Source organism: Eumetopias jubatus, unplaced genomic scaffold (genome assembly GCF_037043125.1).
Source record: "Eumetopias jubatus isolate StellerSeaLion01/CBP00866 unplaced genomic scaffold, mEumJub1_p1.0 scaffold_16, whole genome shotgun sequence".
Lineage (NCBI taxonomy): Eukaryota > Metazoa > Chordata > Mammalia > Carnivora > Otariidae > Eumetopias > Eumetopias jubatus.
This window is the reverse complement of record NW_028274822.1, coordinates 62,351,291-62,378,238: the sequence shown is the minus strand read 5'-3', so window position 1 is coordinate 62,378,238 and position 26,948 is coordinate 62,351,291. Positions and strand designations below refer to the sequence as shown.

The 26,948-nt window shown below is 38.3% G+C and overlaps 1 protein-coding gene across 1 annotated transcript in view; it reads left to right on the top strand.

Annotated features, from left to right (window-relative positions):
- Window positions 1-26,948, top strand: part of SPIRE1 (spire type actin nucleation factor 1) — a 208,912-nt gene that overhangs the window by 139,749 nt on the left and 42,215 nt on the right. Inside the window, exon 7 of the mRNA XM_028089379.2 lies at window positions 26,379-26,465. Within this exon, the coding sequence (XP_027945180.2) occupies window positions 26,379-26,465 (87 nt within the window). The remainder of the gene's footprint in view (window positions 1-26,378; window positions 26,466-26,948) is intronic.

The following is a 26,948-nucleotide window of genomic DNA, read 5'->3' as shown; positions in this document are numbered from 1 at the left end:
CTTCTTAATAAATCTGATTTCCTTTACAAGTGAGGAAACTGAAGTTTAGAGGTGCTGCATAACTTCCCAAGTTCAGACAACTAGTCTGAACTAGTTCATTTTCGTTCTGTCTGACCTCAGAATCTGTGCTGTGTGCTACACACATGTGGCCAAATTGCCCTTTAGTTATATTGTGATGATTACTATTTACAACAGAATAGTTTTTTCCATTTCTTCCTATCCTTGACCAAAGTGGGTGTCTTTTGGGATTGACAAATTTGGGAGAAAATTCTCTTTCCTTTTTAAAATCTATATTTCTTTGATTACAAGTGTATTTAAGCATTTAAAAACATACCATTTTTTTGTATTTCTTAATTTTATTTAATTTAACAAATTTTTTTAAAGATTTTGTCAGAGAGAGAGAGCGTGCACAAGAAGGGGGAAGGGGCAGAGGGAGAAGGAGAAGCTAACTCCCCACTGAGCAGGGAGCCTAATGCGGGGCTCCATCCCGAGACCCTGAGATCAGGACCTGACCCGAAGGCAGATACTTAACCAACTGAGCCACCCAGGCGCCCCTAATTTAACAAATATTTATTGAGCACTTCTCATGTGCCAGGCACTGTTGTAGACTCTGGAAAAAGGACACAATACAGTCCTTATTCTCAGGAAGTTCACAGTATGGTGGGAGCCACTGGTAATTAGGCAAGCATTAACAACAGTGTGATAAGCTAAGTGTAAGAGTCTGTATGCCAAAAAACAATGTTCAAAGTCAGAGGAATAATGGGATTTGACACAAGAAAAAAACAGAGGTTCTCCATAATTGGAGCCCTTTCCACTCTATAATTCCTATGAAGAATGAATGTAGATGGTTTCTTTTTTAAATGACTTCACAGTATTTCCTAGTGCACTGTTAATTATTTACCCAAGACTCTATTAATAGACATTTAGATTGTTTCCAGTTTTCATTGTTTTAATTAGTGTGATGAATATCCTCAAACAAACACCTCATCTAATTATCTCCTTGGTTTGAATTTCTGTTGGTGAGATGGATAGATCAAGGATTATGTACATTTAAAAAATTTTTTTTAAAGATTTTATTTATTTGAGAGAGAGAATGAGAGAGAGAGAGCACATGAGAGGGGAGAGGGTCAGAGGGAGAAACGGGCCTCGATCCCGGGACTCCAGGATCATGACCTGAGCCGAAGGCAGTCGCTTAACCAACTGAGCCACCCAGGCGCCCTACATTTTAAATTTTAATACATGTTGCCAAACTTTTCTCCAGAAGGACTGTACCAATTTACACTTTTACCAACAATGCAAGATAATTTCTGTTGCCAATACTTGGCAGTGCTGTCTTTTTCAAAAATGCCTACTTAGCTGAACATTATCCTGAGTGGGAACACTTAACAGTAATCACAGATGATTTTCCTCCTTATCCTAAAGGAATTACTCAGAAATTCGTATTATTGATTAAAATAAGTAAATGTTGCTTCTGCTTAATAGATTAACATTTCTAACTAAAGTCTTTTACCTGTCACCCACAATATAGCTAAATCATTTTATTTTTCATCAGAAAAAATAATTGTGCTAAATAGTAGTTAAACTTGTCTGATACTAAGAATTACATGGGATAGGGGCGCCTGGGTGTCTCAGTCCATTGAGCGTCTACCTTCAGCTCAGGTCATGATCCCAGGGTCCTGGGATCAAGCCCCACCTTGGGCTCCCTGCTCAGCCGGGAGTTGGCTTCTCCCTCTCCCTCTGCCCCTCCCCCCACTTCTTCTCTCTCTCTCTCTAATATATAAATAAAATCTTTTACAAAAAGAATTACATGAGATGGATTTCTCTTGTAGATGCTGATTTAACAGGTCTCAGCTGGGTTGTAATATGTTGTAAAACATATAATATTGGGTGAAATTTAAGATCATGTATTTGGGAAATAATGGTTTGTGATTATACATAGACGTAATGACAAAGAACTGTGCATCCAAGTTGGAAGGTATTCACAAGCATAAATAATTATTCTTCTGTAGTAAATGAAAGGTTTTTAAAGAGTCTGGTTTTTCTTTCTTTCTCCCATTCATTCATCTTAAGGTAAAATTCACATTAAATTACCTATTTTGAAGTGTCTGTACAGTTCAGTGGCATTTAGTATATCCACAGTGTTGTGTAACCTCCACCTCTGTCTAGTTCCAAAATAATTTCATCACCCCAAAGGAAACCCTGTAGCCATGAAACAATCACTCCTAATCTTCCCTCGCCTGAGCCCCTGGCAACTACTTTTCTACTTTCTTTCTCAGTGGATCTACCTATTCTGGATATTTTATATAAATGGAATCATACAATATGTGACATTTTGTGTCTGGCTTCTTTCATTTAGCATAATGTTTTCTAGGTTCATCCATATTGTAGCATGTAGGAGTACTTTATTCTTTCTTATGGTGGAATAACATTCTGTTAATGTGCATATACCATATAGTATTATCCATTCATCACATGATGGATATTTGGGTTCTTTCCATCTTTTCGCTATTGTGAATAGTGCTGCTATGAACAATCATGTACGAGTTTTTGTTTGAATACTTGTTTTCGATTCTTTTGGGTATATACCTAAGAGTGGAATAGCTGGATCATATAATAATGCTATGTTTAACTTATTGTGAAACCACCAAACTGCTTTCCACATCACTTGCACCATATTATGTTCCTACCAGCAGCGTATGAGAGTTTCAGTTTCTCCATATTCTTGCCAACACTTGTTATTGTCCATTTTAGTTTTTAATTATACCTACCATAGTAAGTATGAGGTAAAATCTCATTGTGGTTTTGCTTTGCATTTCCATAATGACTAATGATGTTATATGTGTTTTCATGTGCTTGTGGGCTATTTGTATGTCTTTGGAGAAAAGTCAGTTCAGATCCTGTGCCTATTTTTTAATTGTGTTGTTTGTATGGTTGAGTTACAAAAATTCTTTATATACTATGGATATTAGACTCTTGACAGACGTATGATTTGCAAATATTTTCTCCCATTCTGTAGGATGCCTTTTCACTCTCTTAACAGTGTGCTTTGAAGCTTAAAGGTTTTAATTTTGCCAATGTCCAATTTATCTATTCTTTCTCTCCCGTTGCTCAGGCTTTCGGTGTCATATCTAAAAATACATTACCAAATCTAAGGTTATAGAGATTAACCCCTAAGTTTTCTTCTAAGACTTCTATACATTTAGCTCTTTGATCTGTTTTAAGTTAATTTTTGTATATGGTGTGAGGTAAAGGTCAAACATGATTCTTTTGCATTTTTTTAAAAGATTTTATTTATTTATTCATGAGAGAGAGAGAGAGGCAGAGGGAGAAGCAGGCTCCCCACTGAGCAGGGAGCCTGATATGGGACTCGATCCCAGGACCCTGGGATCATGACCTGAGCCAAAGGCAGAAGCTTAACCATCTGAGCCACCCAGGCGCCCAATTCTTTTGCATTTTGATACCTGTTTGTCCCAGCATCATTTATTTATTTGCTGAAGAAACTATTTTTACCCCCATTTAATGGTCTTGGCTCTTTTCTGATAAATCATTTGAATGCATGAGTTTATTTCTCAACTCTGAATTCTATTTCATTGATCTATTATGATTATCCTATGCCCATGCCACATTGTGGGGTGATTATAATATAATACATATATTATTAATGTTAATTATTGTAGCTTTGTGATAAGCTTTAAAATCTAAAAGTGCGTCCATCAACTTTGTTTTTCTTTTACAAGATTGTTTTAGTAATTCAGGGTTCCTTGAGATTCCCTGTGAATTTTAGAGTAGGTTTTTCGATTTCTGCAAAAAATACCATTAAGAATTTGATAGAGATTGTATTCAATCTCTAGATCACTTTAGGTTATATTGTCATCTTAATATTAAGTCTTCCAATCCATAAACATAGAATGTCTTTCCATTCATTTATATCTTCTTTTATTTCTTTCAGCAGTGTTTTATGGTTTTCAGTATACAAGTCTTACACTTCATTGGTTAAATTTGTTCTTAAGTATTTTATTCTTTTTGATGTTACTAAGAATGGGATTGTTCTCTTTGCTTTTTTCTGGATCATTCATTTCTAATGTATATACATTATACATATATATACATACTATATATACATATATGTACACATACAACTGATTTGTGTATGTTGCTCCTATATCCTGCAACTTTGCTGAGTTTATTAGCACTAATAGTTTTCTTGACAGATTCTTTAGGATTTTTTTTTTATATATATAATCATGTCATCTGTGAAGAGAGATACTTTTACTTCTTCCTTTCCAATCTGGGTGCCTTTGTTTTGTTTTCTTTTGTTTTTTTTCCAATCGGGTGCCTTTTAATTATCCTGTCTAGAAATGTCAGTGTTGAATGGAAAAAGCAGGCATCCATGTCTTCTTTCTGATTTAGGGGGAAAGCATTCAGTTTTTCATCATTGAGTATAATATTAGCTATGGATTTTCACAAATGACTTATCATGCTGAGGAAGTTTCCTTCCATTCCAACTTTGTTGAGTGTTTTTATTATGGAAGGGTGTGGGAATTTTGTCAAATCCTTTTTCTGCATCAATTAAGACAATTGTGTGGGTTCTTTTGTTTTATTCCATTAATGTGGTATATTACCATTAATGTGGTATATATTTCCACCCTTGCATTTATGGGATAAATCCCACTTGATCATGATGTATAATCCTTTTTAATATACTGCTAAAGTCAGCTTACTAGGAGTTAGGAGTTTAGCACCCATATTCAGAACTGATTTAATCCATAGTATTATAATGTCCATATCTGGCTTGATATGAGGGTAATGTTGGCCTCATAGAATAAATTAGGAAGTGTTACCTCCTTTTCTAAGTTTTGGAATAATTTGGAAAGGATTGAGATTAATTCTTTTTTGGGTGATGGGCATTAAGGAGGGCACGTGATGTGATGGGCACTGGGTGTTACATGCAACTAATGAATCATTGAACACTACATCAAAAACTAATGATGTACTATATGTTGGCTAATTGAATTTAAATAAATAAAATAAAATAAAATAAAGTTTGAGTAGAATTTACCAGTGAAGTGTTCTGGTCTTGGGCCCTTCTTTGTTGGGAGATTTTTGATTGGTGACTCAATTTTTTTACCTATTACAAGTCTGTTCAGATTTCCTTTCTTTTTTTTTTTTTTTTTTTTTTTGAGCGAGAGAGTGTGTGAGCAGGGGTGAGGGGCAAAGGGAGAGAGAGAGAGAGAGAATCTTAAGCGCAACACATGGCACTGTCTCATGATCCTGAGATTATGAACTGAGCCGAAATCAAGAGTCAGACACTTAACCAACTGAGCTACCCAGGTGCCCCTCCTTTGTCTTTCTCTCTACTTCCTCCCTTTCTCCCTCCATCACTTTCTTCCTTCCTTCCTTCCTTTTTAATCAGTTTTGTAGTTTATGTCTTTCTGGGCATTTGTTCCTCTCACCTAGATTATTTTATTTGTTAATGTACAATGATCATAGTATTCTCTTATAATGCTTTGTATTACTGTAAGGTCTGTATTAATGTCTCTACTTTGATTTCACTTACGATATTTGTATTTTGAATCCTCTCTTTCTTGGTCAGTCTGTCAGTTTTGTTGCTCTTTTCAATGAAACAACTTTTGGCTTTGTTACTTTTGTCTATTTTTCTATTCTTTATTTCTTCTCTAATCTTTATCATTTCTTTCCTTGTGCAAGTGATGGGTTTAGCTTGTTTTTTCTTGTTAGACCCTTAAGATATAGAGTCAGTTTATTGATTTGAGATCTTACTTCTTTTTTTTTTAAAGATTTTATTTATTTATTTGATAAGAGAGACAGCGAGAGAGGGAGCACAAGCAGGGGGAGTGTCAGAGGGAGAGGGAGAAGCAGGCTTCCTGCTGAGCAGGGAGCCTGATGCAGGGCTCGATCCCAGGACCCTGGGATCATGACCTGAGCTGAAGGCAGATGCTTAACAACTAAGCCACCCAGGCCCGAGATCGTCTTTCTTAATATAGGTCTTTACACCTATGAATTTCCCTCTGAGTACTGTTCTTTACTGCATTCCATAAGTTTTTGTATGTTGTGTTTTCATTTTCATTATTTCAAAGTATTTTATTATTCTACTCATAATTTCTTCTTTGACCTGCTGGTTATTAGGAGTTTGTTTTAAATTTCACATATTTGTGAATGTTTTCAGCTTTCCTTTTTTTTTTTTTTTAAAGATTTTATTTATTTGACAGAAAGAGACACAGCGAGAGAGGGAACACAAGCAGCTGGAGCGGGAGAGGGAGAAGCAGGCGGAGCAGGGAGCCCGATGCGGGGCTCAATCCCAGGACCCTGGGATCATGACCTGAGCCGAAGGCAGCCACCTAACTGACTGAGCCACCCAGGCGCCCCTTCAGCTTTCCTTCTGCTAGTGGTTTCTTTCATTTCTTTGTGATTAGAAAAGATGCTTTGTATGATTACAGTCTTTTTAAATGTGTTGAGGTCTAACATGGAGAATGTTCTTTTTGCATTTAAGAAAAAGACTATTGGGTAGAATGTTCTATGTGAGTTGGTTTATTCTAAGTTAGATTATATGTTGTTCAAGTTATCTCTTTCCTTACTGATCTCTCTAGTTGTTCTGTCCATTATTGAAGTCTCCAACTATTATTATAGAACTATTTCTATTAATTTTTTCTGTTTGCTTTATATATTTAGATGTGTTTGTATTTATAACTATTATATTTTCTTGACTTATTGACCCATTATCAGTGTATAATGTCTTTCTTTGTCTTTTGTGACAGTTTTTGTCTGAAAGTTTATTTTGTCTGATATTAATATAGCCAGCCCAGCTCTCCTTTGATTACTGATTGCATAGAATATCTTCTTTCATGCTTTCACTTTCAACTTATTCATGTCTTTGGATCTAAGTTGAGTCTCTTGTAGACAGCACAAAGTTAGATCATGTTTTCTTTATCCATTCTGTCAATTTCTTCAATTAGAGAGTTTATTCCCTTTATACTGAACATAATTACTAACAAGGAAGAACTTATTTCTGCCTTTTGATATTTATTTTCTATATGTTTTAAATCTCATTTGTCCTCTAATTTTTTCAATGCTGCCTTCTTTTGTGATTTTTTTTTCCTATATCCCATTTAGATTCTCTTCCCATTTTTTCTGTAGTTTTTAAGCTTTTATTCTTAGTAAGTTCCCTGGAGATTACAGTTGATATCTTACCTTAATAACAGTCAAGTTTGAACTAATACCAGCTATGTGGCTCAGTCGGTTAAGCCTCCAATTTTTGGTTTTGGCTCAGGTCATGATCTCAGGGTCATGGGATCGAGCCCTGTGTGGGGCTCCATACTCAGCACGGAGTCTGCTTGTCCCTTCCCCTCTCCTTCCGCCCCTCCCCCCCATGCACATGCGCTCTTTCTCTCTCTCTGAAATAAATAAATCCTTTTTTTTTTAATGTTTTCTATTTCCAAAACATTGCTAAAGGGGAGGTTGTAGTGGGTGGCAACAAAAATAATTTTTAGTGTGACTTAATATCTTAAACTATATATTTTTGTGTTATTATCATGGATACTAAAAATAATTTTTATGCTTAAGGATTTGGGACAAAAGTTGAATAGCAAAAATGCAACTTAACGGTAAATATAAGGAATGACTTTTGGTCCTATTGACCAGATCTCTCAAGTCTTATGAAATAAGTTTCTTAGTTGTGAGTATTTTATATGAATTTGAGAATGTTGCATGTGATTCTCTTTGAACTCCTCCTAGTATATTATGAATGTAATCTGTTTTTTCCAGGATGTTTCAGAGCAGGTAAATGTAAATGAGTGACTTGGGCCAGGTTCAAAGCTAACAAAGCTTATCTGTGTTAATCAAAGTCAGGATAGTGTTTATCACAGGTGGGGGTGGGGTAGCAACTAGGAGAAGGCACCAGAGAGCTACTAGTATTCTATGTTTTAAACTGGATGATGGTTCAATAGGTTATGTTCATTTTTATATAATTAAGATTTCTGCGCTTTACCATATATACATTGTACTTCAGTAAGCAAATTTACCCCCAAAATTGACATCTACTCTCTAAAAGAAATAGACTTCAATACTGCAATATATTCCTTTCTACATACCACACTTATTGTTTGAATTCCACAGTTACGCATGCATTATCAGGCTACTCTTTATCGTGTGTGTGTGTAGAGGAAGATTCAAGTTTTAACCATATAGTTTCATCTTTGGATAGTGGTTTCTTTTGACAAAACTTGGATTATGGCAGCTGTGAGTAGCAACATTTCATGATATTTACAGATAGATGCTGTCTCATGAAAAAAGTCACTTGAGGATTCATTGCTTCTGTGCTTAATGGCAAGAATCCTTTCATTTACTTGAAATGTTAAAATATAAGGAAGGACAGCGGGAGTCTGGCATTTTAGGCAGAGTTGGCTCCCATGCCACCCCATTTGGTGCCAGCTCCGTATCTTAGAAGTTCTGCCCAGCTGACCAGGATAGAACGTGCCTTTATTTGGAACAATAGGTCCCCACCGAGAGCCATTATCAAAAGCAATAGAGAGGGTAACAATTGGGAGAGCTAAGGAGGCTAGACTGTGGCCTCAGTAGTGGCTAAGACCACTCAGAAATTGAACAAAGTAACTTAGGAAACGGGACAAAGTTGGGTAAGATCCCACTGACTCCTGCGGGTCTCAAAGGTTGTACTTGTGCTGGGCCCACTTGGGAGAGACTGAAGAGGTGAGCTCTTTGTCCCTGGCCAAATAGAGAGGTCTTGTGAATGCAGAAAGTAAAAACTGGGCAGACAGTTAACTCCCGTGACAAAGGAAGGGAGCCTTACTGGCGTCACTGTGTTTATGTACTACTTCTGACCTATCGTTGGCTGATCGCTAAGTACTTTGCTGACCCAGGGGCAACCCCTAGGAAGCCAAGCTTAAAAATAAAAACAAGAACTGTAATGAGAAAAAAAAAATACTGAGCAGAGACATTAGAACCTACATGTGGCAGGGGAAGTAGACTTAACAGAATTAGTGTACACAAGTCACTAAGCAAATAAACAACAATACCCAACCCTGCAAGGAGAGATCAAAATCCAGAGCTCTTACAATATATTTTTTAAGTGTCCAGTTTATAGCAGAACATTATAGACAGCAAAAAAAAAAAAAGTGTGGCCCATAGTAGTAGCTCTTAGTACAGGAACGGTTATGGAATGTACATTCCAGACAGGGTGTGGGGGGTAAGGAGCCTCCAATTGCCCAGGTCCAGCCAGTGGTCATGTCCTCTCACTGACCTCTTCCAACCATAAACCAATAAAACTTCAAAAAGATAACATAGGAGAACATCTTTATGACCTTGAGGTAGGCAGAGATTTCTGTAAATAGGACAGGTGTGTACACTGTGCACCAGAAGACTTATACAAGAATATACTAACTAGCATTTTTGCAGTACCATAATGTTGAAGTAACGTAATGTCCACCAACAGTGAAATAAATAAATTGTGAGCAAATAAATGGAATAAGAGCAAAGAAATTAATTTCTCCTACATGCCACAATGTAATTGAATCTCTGAGACATAATGGTGAGCAATAAAAACCAACCCCACAAAAAGCCCTACATAGGATTCCATTCGTATATTTTTTTATTTCAAAAAAAGCCATTCCTTTTGTAAGTGTGTAGGAATGCCTGTTCTGTATTCTTCACTAATACTGTGTTACACTCTCAAACTTTTATCTACCAGTTTTACAGGTCTGATCTCATTTAATCAAACATCTCTTAGATGTGTTTTAGACGATATGTGTGATACTTAATTAAGAGCAGTGACTCTGGAAATAGGATGACTATGTTTGAATCTCAGTTCTGCCATCAACTCAATAGCATTTTGGGCATGTTATATGTACATATATATGTATATGTATACATATATACAGATACTGGTTTTAAAAAGTGAGACAACCTGTTTTCTATAAAATTTTAAGAAGAGGGGAGGGAGAAGATGGCGGAGGAATAGGAGACCTGGATTTCGTGTGGTCTCAGGAATTCAGCTGAATAGGGATCAAACCATTCTGAACACCTACGAACTCAACAGGAGATCGAAGATAAGAATAGTAACAACACTCTGAACAGAAAAGCGACCACTTTCTGGAAGGTAGGACATGCGGAGAAGTGAATCCGAGGCGATATTCGGGAGGATAGACGGCGGGTGAGGGGGCCTCCGTCGGCCGCTTCTGGCGAGTGGTAGAGCCGCGGAGCACAAAATCAGAACTTTTGGAGGTCGCCTCCGCTGAGGGACGTCGCTCCAGTGGCTAAGCAGGGGGTGGAACCCTGGCGGGACAGTGTGGTCTCAGGACCTTTGGGGTCACAGGAAGACCGGGGGTGCCTGAGTGCGGCAGAGCTCCCAGGTATTGGAGCGGGGAAGCCGGCTGCAGAGACAGAGCCAAGGCATGGGCTCTCAGCTCGGGGTTGCCATAAACTGTGATCTGCGGCCCAGTCGGGCTACTGCTCCTCCAGCAGGGACCCAACAGGCGGCAGAGCCGGGGAGACTCCCCTTCCTCCCCTGGGAGGAGCGACGCAGAAGCGCACTGCAGGGATCTGCTGGGTTTGGAGACTCCACACGGGTCGGGTGCCAGAGATAGAAATGCTCGGTCACAGGCCGGGTGAGCACGGAGTGCGGCCGGAGACCGGGGACATGGGAGTGACTGCTTTTCTCTGGGGGCACACTGAGGAGCGGGGCTCTGAGTTCTCAGCTCCTCCAGGTGGAGATTGGGAGGCCACCATTTTCACCCTGGTCCTCCAAAGCTGTACCGAGAGCTTGCAGAGAACAAAAGCTCGTGAGAGCAAACCAGAGCAGCTTGCTTAGCCCGGACTCATGAGGCGGGGCAAAGACATTTGGGAACCACGGCAACGGGCCCCTCCCTCAGAAGATCAGCACAAACAGCCAGCAAGCCAAGACCAAGTTTACCGATCAAGGAGAACGGGAGAACTCCAGCGCTAGGGGAATACTGCACATAGAATTAATGGCTTTTTTACCATAATTCATTAGTTTTTCAAAGCTAATTTTTTAACTATTTTTTTGAATTTTTCTTTTTCCCTTTTTCAGACATCTTATCAATCCCTTTTTTAAAAAAAACATTTTTTATTTTTCATTTTTAGAGTCATATTTTTATCCCTTCATAGTAGTTACCCTTATTTTTGGCATATATATATAAGTGGTTATCTCTTTAAAATTTTGAGATACAATTTCTTCTAACAGATCAAAATATACCCTAAATCACTAGTGTATGGCTTTGTTCTATTCTCCTGCCTGATCACATTCTCTCCCTTTTTTTTCCTTTTTTCTTTACTTTTTAAATCTTCTTTCTTTTTAAAAACAACTTCTTATCTTATCAATTCCTTTTATATAATCTTTTATAATTTTCATCTTTACAGTCATCTGCCATCCCTTCATTGTATCAACCCTTATTTTGTACATATATAAATCTTTCTTCCTTTAAAATTTTAGGAGGCACTTTCTTCTAACAGACCAAAATATGCTCAAAAGCTAGTGTGTGGCACTGATTTATACACTATTGCCTGATCATATTTGATCATATTCTGTTTTTTTTGTTTTGTTCTGTTTTTGTTTGTTTTTATCTTTTTCTTTTTCCTTTTTTTTTTCCTCTTCTTTCTTTCCCTTTCTTGTCCCCTGGTTTCAGGTCTTTTCTGATTTGTATAGAGTATATTTGCTGGGGACGTTGTTAACCTGTTAGCATTCTGTTCTCTCATTCATCTGTTCTCCTCTGGACAAAATGACAAGACGAAAAAAATCACCTCAGCAAAAAGAACAAGAGGTAGTACCGTCTGCCAGGGACCTACTCAATACTGACATTAGTACAATGTCGGACCTAGAGTTCAGAATCATGACTTTAAAGATACTAGCTGGGCTTGAAAAAAGTGTGGAAGTTATTAGAGAAACCCTTTCTGGAGAAATGAACTAAAATCTAACCAAGTGGAAATCAAAAAGGCTGTTAATGAGGTGCAATCAAAAATGGGGGCACTAACTGCTAGGATAAATGAGGCAGCAGAAAGAATCAGTGATATAGAAGACCAAATGATGGAAAATAAAGAGACTGAGAAAAAGAGAGATAAACAACTACAGGATCACGAGGGCAGAATTCGAGAGATAAGCAATACGATAAGACGAAACAACATTAGAATAATTGGGATCCCAGAAGAAGAAGAGAGAGAGAGAGGGGCAGAAGGTATATTGGAGCAAATAATAGAAGAGAACTTCCCTAATGTGGGGAAGGAAACAGGCATCAAAATCCAAGAGGCACAGAGAACCCCTCTCAAAATCAATAAAAATAGGTCAACACCCCGACATCTAATAGTAAAACGTACGAGTCTCAGAGACAAAGAGAAAATCCTGAAAGCAGCTCGGGAGATGAGATATGTAACCTACAATGGTAGAAACATTAGATTGGCAACAGACCTATCCACAGAGACCTGGCAGGCCAGAAAGGACTGGCATGATATCTTCAGAGCAAAATATGCAGCCAAGAATACTATATCCAGCTAGACTATCATTGCAAATAGAAGGAGAGATAAAAACCTTCCAGGACAAACAAAAACTAAAGGAATTTGCAAACACAAAACCAGCCCTACAAGAAATATTGAAAGAGGTCCTCTAAGCAAAAAGGGAGCCTAAAAGCAGCATAGATCAGAAAGGAACACAGACAATATACAGTAACAGTCACCTTACAGGCAATACAATGGCACTAAATTCATACCTTTCAATAGTTACCCTGAATGTAAATGGGCTCAATGCCCCAATCAAAAGACACAGGCTATCAGATTGGATTAAAAAACAAGCCCCATCAATATGCTATCTGCAAGAGACTCATTTTAGACCAAAAGACACCCCCACATTGAAAGTGAGAGGGTGGGAAAATAATTACCATGCTAATGGACACCAAAAGAAAGCTGGGGTGGCAATCCTTATATCAGACAAATTAGATTTTAAAACAAAGACTGTAATAAGAGATGAAGAAGGACACTATATCCTACTTAAAGGGTCTATCCAACAAGAAGATCTAACAATTGTAAATATCTATGCCCCTAACGTGGGAGCAGCCAATTATATAAGACAATTAATAACAAAAGCAAAGAAACACATTGACAAAAATAAAATAATAGTGGGGGACTTTAACACCCCCCTCACTGAAATGGACAGATCATCTAAGCAAAAGATCAACAAGGAAATAAAGACTTCAAATGGAACACTGGACCAAATGGACTTCACGGACATATTCAGAACATTCCATCCCAAAGCAACAGAAAACACATTCTTCTCTAGTGCCCATGGAACATTCTCCAGAATTGATAACATCCTAGGTCACAAATCAGATCTCAACCGGTACCAGAAGATTGGGATTATTCCCTGCATATTTTCAGACCACAATGCTTTGAAACTAGAACTCAATCACAAGAGGAAAGTCGGAAAGAACTCAAATACATGGAGGCTAAAGAGCATCCTACTAAAGAATGAATGGGTCAACCAGGAAATTAAAGAAGAATTAAAAAAAATTCATGGAAACCAATGGAAATGAAAACACAACTGTTCAAAATCTTTGGGATACAGCAAAGGCAGTCCTGAGAGGAAAGCATATAGCAATACAAGCCTTTCTCAAGAAACAAGAAAGGTCTCAAATACACAACCTAACCCTACACCTAAAGGAGCTGGGGAAAGACCAGCAAAGAAAGCCTAAACCCAGCAGGAGAAGAGAAATAATATAGTTCAGAGCAGAAATCAATGAAATAGAAACCAAAAGACAGTAGAACAGATCAACGAAACCAGGAGCTGGTTCTTTGAAAGAATTCACAAGATTGATAAACCCCTGGCCAGACTTATCAAAAAGATAAGAGAAATGACCCAAATCAACAAAATCATGAATGAAAGAGGAGAGATCACAACCAACACCAAAGACATACAAACAACTATAAGAACATATTATGAGCAACTCTATGCCAGCAAATTAGATAACCTGGAAGAAATGGGTGCATTCCTAGAGATGTATCAACTACCAAAATGGAACCAGGAAGAAAGAGAAAACCTGAACAGACCTATAACCACTAAGGAAAGTGAAGCAGTCATCAAAAATCTCCCAAGAAACAAAAGCCCAGGGCCAGATGGCTTCCCAGGGGAATTCTATCAGACATTTAAAGAAGAATTAATACCTATTCTCCTGAAACTGTTCCAAAAAATAGAAATGGAAGGAAAACTTCCAAACTCATTTTATGAGGCCACCATTACCTTGATCCCCAAACCAGACAAAGACCCCATCAAAAAGGAGAATTACAGACCAATATCCTTGATGAACATGGATGCAAAAATTCTCACCAAAATACTAGCCGATAGGATCCAACAGTACATTAAAAGGATTATTCACCATGACCAAGTGGGATTTATCCCTGGGCTGCAAGGTTGGTTCAACATCCACAAATCAATCAACGTTATACAATACATTAACAAAAGAAAGAACAAGAATCATATGATCCTCTCAATAGATGCAGAAAAAGCATTTGACAAAGTACAGCATCCTTTCTTGATCAAAACTCTTCAGAGTATAGGGATAGAGGGTACATACTTCAATATCATAAAAGCCATCTATGAAAAACCTACAGCGAATATCATTCTCAGGAACGCGGCAGGGATGTCCACTCTCACCACTGCTATTCAACATAGTATTAGAAGTCCTAGCCACAGCAATCAGACAACAAAAAGAAATCAAAGGCATCCAAATCGGCAAAGAGGAAGTCAAACTCTCACTCTTTGCAGATGATATGATACTGTATGTGGAAAACCCAAAAGACTCCACCCCAAAACTGCTAGAACTCATATAGGAATTCAGTCAAGTAGCAGGATATAAAATCAATGCACAGATATCAGTGGCATTCCTATACAGCAACAACAAGACAGAAGAAAGACAAATCAAGGAGTCGATCCCATTTACAATTGCACCCAAAACCATAAGATACCTAGGAATAAATCTAACCAAAGAGGGAAAGGATCTGTACTCAGAAAACTAAAAAATACTCATGAAAGAAATTGAAGAAGACACAAAGAAATGGAAAAACGTTCCATGCTCATGGATTGGAAGAACAAACATTGTGAAGATGTCAGTGCTACCTAGAGCAATCTACACATTCATTGCAATCCCCATCAAAATACCATCCACCTTTTTCAAAGAAATGGAACAAATAATCCTAAAATTTGTATGGAACCAGAAGAGACTCCGAATAGCCAGAGGAATATTGAAAAAGAAAAGCAAAGTTGGCGGCATCGCAATTCCGGACTTCCAGCTCTATTACAAAGCTGTCATCATCAAGACAGTATGGTACTGGCACAAAAACAGACACATAGATCGATGGAACAGAATCGAGAGCCCAGAAATGGACCCTCAACTCTGTGGTCAACTAATCTTCGACAAAGCAGGAAAGAATGTCCAATGGAATAGACTGTCTCTTCAACAAATGGTGTTGGGAAAATTGGACAGCCACATGCAGAAGAATGAAACTGGACCATTTCCTTACACCACACACAAAAATAGACTCCAAATGGTTGAAAGACCTCAACGTGAGACAGGAGTCCATCTAAATCCTAAAGGAGAACACAGGCAGCAACCTCTTCGACCTCAGCCGCAGCAACTTCTTCCTAGAAACATCGCCAAAGGCAAGGGAAGCAAGGGCAAAAATGAACTATTGGGATTTCATCAAGATAAAAAGCTTTTGCACAGCAAAAGAAACAGTCCACAAAACCAAAAGACAACCAACAGAATGGGAGAAAATATTTGCAAATGACATATCAGATCAAAGGCTAGTATCCAAAGTCTATAAAGAACTTATCAAACTCAACACCCAAAGAACAAATAATCCAATCAAGAAATCATCAGAAGACATGAACAGACATTTTTCCAAAGAAGACATCCAAATGGCCAACCGACACATGAAAAAGTGCTCAACATCGCTCAGCATCCGGGAAATCCAAATCAAAACCTCAATGAGATACCCCCTTACACCCGTCAGAATGGCTAAAATTAACAAGTCAGGAAACGACAGATGTTGGCGGGGATGTGGAGAAAGGGGAACCCTCCTACACTGTTGGTGGGAATGCAAGCTAGTGCAACCACTCTGGAGAACAGTATGGAGGTTCCTCAAACAGTTGAAAATAGAGGTACCATACGATCCAGCAATTGCACTACTGGGTATTTACCACAAAGATACAAATGTAGGGATCTGAAGGGGTACGTGCACTAACAATGTCCACAGTAGCCAAACTGTGGAAAGAGCCAAGATGTCCATCGACAGATGAATGGATAAAGAAGTTGTGGTATGTATACACAATGGAATATTATGCAGCCATCAAAGGGAATGAGATCTTGCCATTTGCAATGACGTGGACGGAACTGGAGGGTGTTATGCTGAGTGAAATAAGTCAATCAGAGACAGACATGTATCATATGACCTCACTGATATGAGGAATTCTTAATCTCAGGAAACAAACTGAGGGTTGCTGGAGTGGTGGGGGGTGGAAGGGATAGGGTGGCTGGGTGATAGACATTGGGGAGGGTTTGTGCTATGGTGAACACTGTGAATTGTACAAGACTGATGAATCACGGATCTGTACTTCTGAAACAAATAATGCAATATATGTTAAGAAAAAAAAAGAAGAAGAAGATAGCAGGAGGGGAAGAATGAAGGGGAGTAAGTCGTAGGGGGAGACGAACCATGAGAGACGATGGACTCTGAAAAACAAACTGAGGGTCCTGGGGGGGTGGGGGGATGGGTTAGCCTGGTGATGGGTATTAAAGAAGGCACATTCTGCGTGGAGCACTGGGTGTTATGCACAAACAATGAATCATGGAACACTACATCAAAAACTAATGATGTAATATATGGTGATTAACATAACAATAAAAATTATTAAAAATTAAAAAACACTAATGATGTAATGTATGGTGATTAACATAACAATAAAAATTATTTAAAAAATTATAAGAAGAGGGAGAAAAAGGATTTTTACTGAGTTTCTAAGAAGCTCAGAGCACAGAGAAACACTGAATAGCCTGATTATAAAATAAAGCCCAAATGAGGTGGAGACTGGTTATAGAGTATGTTTTCCACTTCAGTACTGTAACTACTGAAACGTGGAAAGAGAAGGAGGGGCTAAAATATTAGACACAGACTAGGTCATCACCTCAAGGAAATTGGGATCTCAAAGAAATATCTGCACTCCCATGTGTATTGCAGCATTATTCACAATAGCCAAGTTATGGAAACACCTTAAATGTCAACAGATGAATGGATAAATAAAACGTGTATGCATCTACAGTGGAATAGTATTCACTCATAAAACAGAAGAAAATCCTGCGATTTGCAACAACATGGATGAACCTGGAGGACGTCATGCTGGGTGAAATAAGCTGGGCACACAAAGACAAATACTGCATGATCTCACTTGTATAGTGAACTTTAAGAAGTCAAACTCATGGAAGCTGAGAGTAGAACAGTAGGTTTCCAAGGGCTCAGGGATGGGGGAACTGGAAAGATATTGGTTAAACGTTGGTCAAAAGTCACAGGTTTCAGTTATAAGATGAGTAAGTTCTGGGGACTCAGCATGGTGACTATAGTTAATAATACTCTATTGTGTACTTGAAATATGCTAAGAGCATACATCTTAAGTGTTCCCACAAAAAAAAAAAAAACTAACTGTGTGAGGTGACGGATGTGTTAATTAGCTTGGTTGTGGTAAGCATTTCATAATGCATATACACATATCAGATAATCATGCTGTACACTTTAAATATGCATAATTTTTCTTTGTCAATTCAACCTCAAAAAGGCTGAGGGAAAAAAGAAATCTGATTGTGGCCCAATATTAATCCATAAACTATAGATCAGCTTTGTACATTTTTAGTTGTGATTTTTTTTAAGATTTTTAAAAATTTATTTATTTGACAGAGACACAGCGAGAGAGGGAACACAAGTAGGGGGGTGGGGGAGGGAGAAGCAGGCTCCCTGCAGGGCAGAGAGCCCAATGTGGGGCTCGGTCCCAGGACCCTGAGATCATGACCTGAGCAGAAGGCAGATGCTTAACGACTGAGCCATCCGGGCGCCCCTTTACTTGTAATCTTATGTCATCATTAGTGGTTCTGCTTTACTTAAGACAAAAATAGATAAAAGAGTTTTTTGAAGGCTCAAGATATTTAAGCTTTTTGTTTGTTGAAGGTTCTGTGAGCTTCAGAATGACAGGTGATTTTATAAATGTGTTCTTTATAATAATTATCAGTGATGCATCTCCTTGCCATTTAATCTATTAAGCTATAAATAATACACTTTTTGAACTTGGAGGTTGTGGGTAGGAAATGAAGACAAATGGATAGATGTTTCTCCTTCACACTGTTGTTTTCCTTTTCATGTCTTTCTCTGGCTAAATCCATGCAGTTCATTTAAGTAAACTGAGCAAGGGGCTGGGCAGATGGAGGTTCAGAGGTGAGCAAGTTCATGTGGGGAAGTTTTCAAGTTTTCAGTCTCAAAAGCTAAAATTCTTGTTAATTCCTTTTTTGTGTAAATATACCTGATAAATGAGAATGGAAGTTCAGCTACTCATTTAATTAACTTCAAAAACTGGGTGTTAAAAATTTTTTTATTCTTATCAGTATAACGTCACTTTCTAATTTCTTTAAAAACAAATATTTTGGCTTTCTCCCGAGCCACGGGAGGGAGCCGGAGCACTTCTCTTGAGTTGGTGATCGGTCAGTGGTGGTCCAACATCCAGAAGTGAGTGAATGGTGAAAAGCAGCAGAGCTGATGGGTCATAAGGATGTAAGTGCGTTTGAAGGCTCTCACACCCTTTACTCCAGGCTCAGAGAATAAAAACATCTGCCTGCAGCTAACAGACATTCTTTTGGGCCAGAAGAATAGCAGCCCCTGATCTAAGGAATCAGGGTCTCTTCTGACTTGTTTAGTGTCTATTTTTCTGGGGACGTTGTTACCCTGTTAGCATTTTGTTCTCTCATTCATCTATTCTCCTCTGGACAAATTGACAAGACGGAAAAAATCACCTCAAAAAAAAAGAACAAGAGGCAGTACTGACTGCCAGTGACCTAATCAATACGGACATTAGTAAGATGTCAGAACTAGAGTTCAGAATGATTATGTTAAAGATATTAGCTGGCCTTGAAAAAAGCATGGAAGATATTAGAGAAACCCTTTCTGGAGAAATAAAAGAACTAAAATCTAACCAAGTCGAAATCAAAAAGGCTATTAATGAGGTACAATCAAAAATGGAGGCTGTAACTGCTAAGATAAATGAGGCAGAAGAGATAGAAGACCAAATGATGGAAAATAAAGAAGCTGAGAAAAAGAGAGATAACTACTGGATCATGAGGGCAGAATTCTAGAGATAAGTGATGCCATGAGATGAAACAATATTAGAATAATTGGGATCCCAGAAGAAGAAGAAAGAGAGAGAAGGGCAGAAGGTATATTGGAGCAAATAATAGCAGAGAACTTGCCTAACTTGGGGAAGGAAACAGGCATCAAAATCCAGGAGGCACAAAGAAGCCCCCTCAAGATCAATAAAAAGAGGGCAACACCCGGACATCTAGTAGTAAAACTTACGAGTCTCAGAGACAAAGAGTCCTGAAAGCAGCTGGGGAGAACAGATCTGTGACCTACAATGGTAGAAACATTAGATTGGCAACAAGGTATCCACAGAGACCTGGCAGGCCAGAAAGGACTGGCATGATATCTTCAGAGCACTAAACAAGAAAAATATGCAGCCAAGAATACTATATCCAGCTAGGCTTTCATTGAAATTAGAAGGAGAGATAAAAAGGTTCCAGGCTAAACAAAAACTAAAGGAATTTGCAAACACGAAACCAGCCCTCCAAGAAATATCGAAAGGGGTCCTCTAAGCAAAGAGAGAGCCTAAAAGTAACATAGACCAGAAAGGAACAGAGACAATATACAGTCACAGTCACCTTACAGGCAATACAATGGCACTAAATTCCTATCTTTCAATCATTACCCAATCATTACTAAATGGGCTAAATGCCCCAATCAAAAGACACAGGGTATCAGATTGGATTAAAAAACAAGACCCATCAATATGCTGTCTGCAAGAGACTCATTTTAGACCCAAAGACACCCCAGATTGAAAGTGAGGGGGTGGAGAACCATTTACCATGCTAATGGACACCAAAAGAAAGCTGGGGTGGCATTCCTTATATCAGACAAATTAGATTTTAAATCGAAGACTGTTATAAGAGATGAGGAAGGACACTACATCATACTTAAAGGGTCTATCCAACAAGAAGTTACAATTAACAATTGTAAATATCTATGCCCCTAAACATGGGAGCAGCCAATTACATAAGCCTATTAATAACAAAAGCAAAGAAACACATTGACAACAATACAATAATAGTGGGGGACTTTAACACCCCCCTCACTGAAATGGACAGATCATCTAAGCAAAAGATCAACAAGGAAATAAAGACTTTAAATGACACACAGGACCAAATGGACTTCACAGACATATTCAGAACATTCCATCCAAAAGCAACAGAAAACACATTCTTCTCTAGTGCCCATGAAACGTTCTCCAGAATAGATCACATCCTAGGCCACAAATCAGGTCTCAACCGGTACCAAAAGATTGGGATTATTCCCTGCATATTTTCAGACCACAATGCTTTCAAACTAGAACCCAGTCACAAGCGGAAAGTCGGAAAGAACTCAAATACATGGAGGCTAAAGAGCATCTCCTAAAGAATGAATGGGTCAACCAGGAAATTAAAGAAGAATTAAAAAAAATTCATGGAAACCAATGAAAATGAAAACACAACTGTTCAAAATCTCTGGGATGCAGCAAAGGCAGTCCTAAGAGGAAAGTATATAGCAATATAAGCCTTTCTCAAGAAACAAGAAGGGTCTCAAATACACAACCTAACCCTACACCTAAAGGAGCTGGAGAAAGAACAGCAAGGAAAGCCTAAACCCAGCAGGAGAAGAGAAATCATAAAGATCAGAGCAGAAATCAACGAAATAGAAACCAAAAAACAGTAGAACAGACCAATGAAACTAGGAGCTGGTTCTTTGAATTAACAAGATTGATAAACCCCTGGCCAGACTGATCAAAAAGAAAAGAGAAAGGACCCAAATCAATAAAATCATGAATGAAAGAGGAGAGATCACAACCAACACCAAAGAAATACAAACAACTATAAGAACATATTATGAGCAACTCTATGCCAGCAGATTAGATAATCTGGAAGTAATGGATGCATTCCTAGAGATGTATCAACTACCAAAACTGAACCAGGAAGAAATAGAAAATCTGAACAGACCTATAACCACTAAGGAAAGTGAAGCAGTCATCAAAAATCTCCCAACAAACAAAAGCCCAGGGCCAGATGGCTTCTCTGGGGAATTCTACCAAACATTTCAAGAAGAATTAATACCTATTCTCCTGAAACTGTTCCAAAAAATAGAAATGGAAGGAAAACTTCCGAACTCATTTTATGAGGCCACCATTACCTTGATCCCAAAACCAGACAAAGACCCCATCAAAAAGGAGAATTACAGACCAATATCCTTGATGAACATGGATGCAAAAATTCTCACCAAAATACTAGCCGATAGGATCCAACAGTACATTAAAAGGATTATTCACCACGACCAAGTGGGATTTATCCCTGGGCTGCAAGGCTGGTTCAACATCCGCAAATCAATCAACGTGATACAATACATTAACAAAAGAAAGAACAAGAATCATATGATCCTCTCAATAGATGCAGAAAAAGCATTTGACAAAGTACAGCATCCTTTCTTGATCAAAACTCTTCAGAGTATAGGGATAGAGGGCACATACCTCAATATCATAAAAGCCATCTATGAAAAATCTACAGCGAATATCATTCTCAATGGGGAAAGGCTGAGAGCTTTTCCCCTAAGGTCAGGAACGCGGCAGGGATGTCCACTCTCACCACTGCTATTCAACATAGTATTAGAAATCCTAGCCACAGCAATCAGACAACAAAAAGAAATCAAAGGCATCCAAATCGGCAAAGAGGAAGTCAAACTCTCACTCTTTGCAGATGATATGATACTGTATGTGGAAAACCCAAAAGACTCCACCCCAAAACTGCTAGAACTCATACAGGAATTCAGTCAAGTAGCAGGATATAAAATCAATGCACAGAAATCAGTGGCATTCCTATACACCAACAACAAGACAGAAGAAAGAGAAATGAAAGAGTCGATCCCATTTAAATTGCACCCAAAACCATAAGATACCTAGGAATAAATCTAACCAAAGAGGCAAAGGATCTGTACTCAGAAAACTATAAAATACCCATGAAAGAAATTGAGGAAGACACAAAGAAATGGAAAAACGTTCCATGCTCATGGATTGGAAGAACAAACATTGTGAAGATGTCAATGCTACCTAGAGCAATCTACACAGTCAATGCAATCCCTATCAAAATACCATCCACTTTTTTCAAAGAAATGGAGCAAATAATCCTAAAATTTGTATGGAAACAGAAAAGACCGTGAATAGCCAGAGGAATGTTGAAAAAGAAAAGCAGAGCTGGTGGCATCACAATTCCAGACTTCCAGCTCTATTACAAAGCTGTCATCATCAAGACAGTATGGTACTGGCATAGAAACAGACACATAGATGAATGGAACAGAATAGAGAGCCCAGAAATGGACCCTGAACTCTATGGTCAACTCATCTTTGACAAAGCAGGAAAGAATGTCCAATGGAAAAAAGACAGTCTCTTCAACCAATGGTGTTGGGAAAATTGGACAGCCACATGCAGAAGAATGAAACTGGACCATTTCCTTACACCACACACAAAAATAGACTCCAAATGGTTGAAAGACCTCAACGTGAGACAGGAGTCCATTAAAATCCTAAAGGAGAACACAGACAGCAACCTCTTCGACCTCAGCCGCAGCAACATCTTCCTAGAAACATGGCCAAAGACAAGGGAAACAAGGGCAAAAATGAACTATTGGGACTTCCACCAAGATAAAAAGCTTTTGCACAGCAAAAGAAACAGTCAACAAAACCAAAAGACAACCGACAGAATGGAAGAAGACATTTGCAAATGACATATCAGATAAAGGGCTAGTATCAAAAATCTATAAAGAACTTCTTAAACTCAACACCCAAAGAACAAATGATCCAATCAAGAAATGGGCAGAAGACATGAACAGACATTTTTCCAAAGAAGACATCCAGATGGCCAACAAACACATGAGAAAGTGGGATAAAAAAACCAAACAAAAAATAAATAAATAAAAATAAAAACAAACATTTTTATAAAGAGTGAACACAGAGAGCTTTCAAACATGGTCTATCTGTACCCGAAGCACTATGCTGAGATGTTTTTAATTTCATTCTCAGGTTTGAACTACATAACCATACCTTAGTAATCCTCTGTTTTCGGTACAGTTGTGCTGTTTTTGGGAGTTGGTGGCTTAGCCATATTGGATATTACCCAGAATATTAAGTTACAGAAGTGTAAAAGATTTAAACTGGCTTTTTCTAAAATGTTTGAGTAAAATGCTGTAATTCTAACAAATAGCTTCAAATAACTCACCTTTTAAAAATGAAGATGTAGAAACAACATCTGTTATTTAGAAGTTAAGGTATTGTGTCTCAGAAATGAGATCAAGTTGTATAAATGTCTTATTTACTTGTGGCTCACTATTTTGTTCATCCAGGAATCATTTATCATTGCAGCTCAGAGAGCTTGTTTCAGTATGTGTTCTGTATTTATAGGAAAATAATTTCACTGAATCAGCAGCAGAATGACATTAGCACAAAGTTACTTTTTTTCATCCTGGTACGGACTTTCACTGACTCACTTCCATACTGTTCTGCCATCTACCTCACGAGCACTGATGCACATTTTGTAATTGGGATCCAGGGTACAGTTTCTGACTAGTGTGGAAACTGAACTCACGTGCTTGTTTGGGGAACGGAGTTTACAACCCTGGCCTTATTTAAACCAATTCCCTAAACACTGGTGTTGTGATGGAAAGTAAACATTGAAGTAAAATCATATGAAAAATGGCTAGAAAGATATGTATTATTCTGCTCAGGAGTAGAGTTGAAAATAATAGGAAAGTCTGATTAAGTTGTTCCAGACAATAAGGATTTTTAAAAAAATCTTATGTAACACCAAATCCATAGGTAGAGGGTTGTCGTCATGTCACATTAAGCCTCCAGCTGGGCTGCTAGCAGACATGCCCTCCTTACACCAAGTACTAGCAGTTCAAGCAGCTTTTACTACTAAATCTTTCCATGGGCCATCCTGCCTTCATTCAGGGGTGGGAGGTGTGGCCCAGGGAAGAAGAGAGTGGATGCTGTGTAGGTCACAGCAAGCTTGTCACACACCCTGTGCTCAGAGGGGTCGCATTTGGGGAGCAGACTGGGCTTGGGAGTGGCAATTCAGATCCTTTTTTAAAAAAATATATTTAAGGTGGCGCCTGGGTGGCTCAGTCGTTAAGCGTCTGCCTTCGACTCAAGGTCATGATCCCAGGGTCCTGGGATCGAGCCCCGCATCAGGCTCCCTGCTCAGCAGGAAGCCTGCTTCTCCCTCCCCCACTCCCCCTGCTTGTGTTCCTGCTCTCGCTGTGTCTCTCTCTGTCAAATAAATAAATAAATAAATAAATAATAAAAAATATATTTAACATTATTTGTCAGTGGACACAAAGTAGCAACATGGACAAAAAATCTAAACTTACACATCTGCAGTGAGGAATAACCAACTGATTAATGACTTGTGAGCAATTAAAGTAGTATTTAAGGTTGGTGAGGACAAGAAAGCTGTCCACACCCTGAAATCTTAGTCTTACAAAAATACCTGAGGGTGGCCTGGGTGGCTCAGTCAGTTAAGTGTCTGCATTCGGCTCAGGTCATGATCTCAGGGTCCTGGAATCAAGCCCTGTGTGAGGCTCCTCGCTCAGCTGGGAGTCTGCTTCTCCCTCTGCCCCTCCCCCCCTCTGGCTCTCACACTCTCTCTCAAATAAATAAATCTTTAAAAAAAAACTTAAAAGATTTTACTGAATTTTACAGTAATTCTAAAATTTAAGTGACATTTCCAATAACAAGTTGTGAAGCATAAAGAAACATTTCTAACCTGTTGAAATAAAAAAATCAACCATTGATGGAAGAGGAATAACCAAATTATCTTTTTCTTCTCTCCAACAAAATTGATATTATAAAGTTATTAGAATATGATGGGGTAATCAAAGAGGTCTCCAAAGTAGAGGGGGAAAGGAGATTTCAGTCAGGCATTAATGAAAACAGTATGCTAATTTTCTGGATTTTGAGAAGTATTAGGTATTTGTCATTTTTAAAAATTTATAACTTGTTAACATTTCTTTTTTCATCCATCTTTCATGAGGAGCATGACAGAAAATGCCTAGGCAGGTTCTATTTTTTTCATATTAAGACTGGGAAATAAATAGGACAAAATGGTCACAACTGTGCCTTCTGGGGTAGTCAGAATGTGAGTTTAAATTGTTATTTTTTGTGCGTTTCTGGGGTTTTCTTAAATTGCTTTTAAAAATTTCTTTTTAGGGGCACCTTGGTGGCTCAGTTGGTTAAGCGTCTGCCTTTGGCTCAGGTCACGATCCCAGGGTCCTGGGATCAAGCCCCGCATCGGGCTCCCTGCTCCACGGGAAGCCTGCTTCTTCCTCTCCCACTCCCCCTGCTTGTGTTCCCTCTCTTGCTGTGTCTCTCTCTCTCTATCAAATAAATAAATAAAATCTTTTTTAAAAACTTTCTTTCTATAACACATTGCTATAAAGAGAGTACATAAGAGCAGGAGTCAGAGGCAGATGAGGGCTCTACCAAAACTCTCGAACTTAGTAATTGTGTGACTGCAGCAGATACCCTCCTTGACATGAGCCTGAGTTTTATCTATAGAATGTGACTCAAGTCACCAGTCCTTCCTGGTAGCTAGGTTTTGTACAAGGATGAAAATAAGAAGTAAAAGGCTTTATAAGTTATAAAATAATTAATAAGCATAGTATTATTTATTCCACTCACATTCATAATTTTAGAAACTTTTTGTAGGAAAGGATGAATCTAGTATATATTTTCACCAAGTGGTAGAACTAGTGATTCACTTTATGAATTTGTATTTTCTTCAATTCTATATGGGTTGTTTTTGCTCCGAATCACTCAGCTATTTATTCTCCATTTTATTGATTCGAAATATGTCTTTGGTAGAGCCAAAGTACACTTTCAGTAATTTGAGGTAATAGCTGTATCCAGAAACTTAGAATGATAATCCTATAGTCATATGAATCTTGTACTTTTTGTCTCTTTCCAGGTCAATGGTGATATTCCCCCTCGGTTAAAAAAAAGTGCTCATGAAATCATCCTGGACTTCATCAGATCAAGACCCCCTTTAAATCCGGTATGTGATCTGAGTGTTCCCATTGGTTGCAGGTCACATAGCAATGTGCTGTCCTCTAGGACATGGTCTCTAGAACTCAGCTCTCGTAGTTTTTACACGTAGTTTTACACTGATCTTTTATTCTCAGAATGATGAAGCCTAACTGTAAGTTATACTCTTCAGTGACAGAAAAAATACTTAAAATTATTCAATACAAAGCTGTCTTAAGATGATTTAACTCAAAACAACTTGAGTTATGGTGCAGTTTAGTAGCCACATGTCCTTAAGCAAATTAATCAGCCTCTCTGAGCCTTTATTTCTTCAACTATAGAAAGAAGATAACAAGAGTAATCTAAGAAGATTGTGATGATTTACTCAAAAATGTTACTTTTAAAAACAGTAATAGTAATAAAGTATAGGTTACATTTCAGTTGATTGCCTATCATGGTAGCATATTGTGAACATAATTATAACTTCAGCAAAACTGACTCCTTACAATTGGTT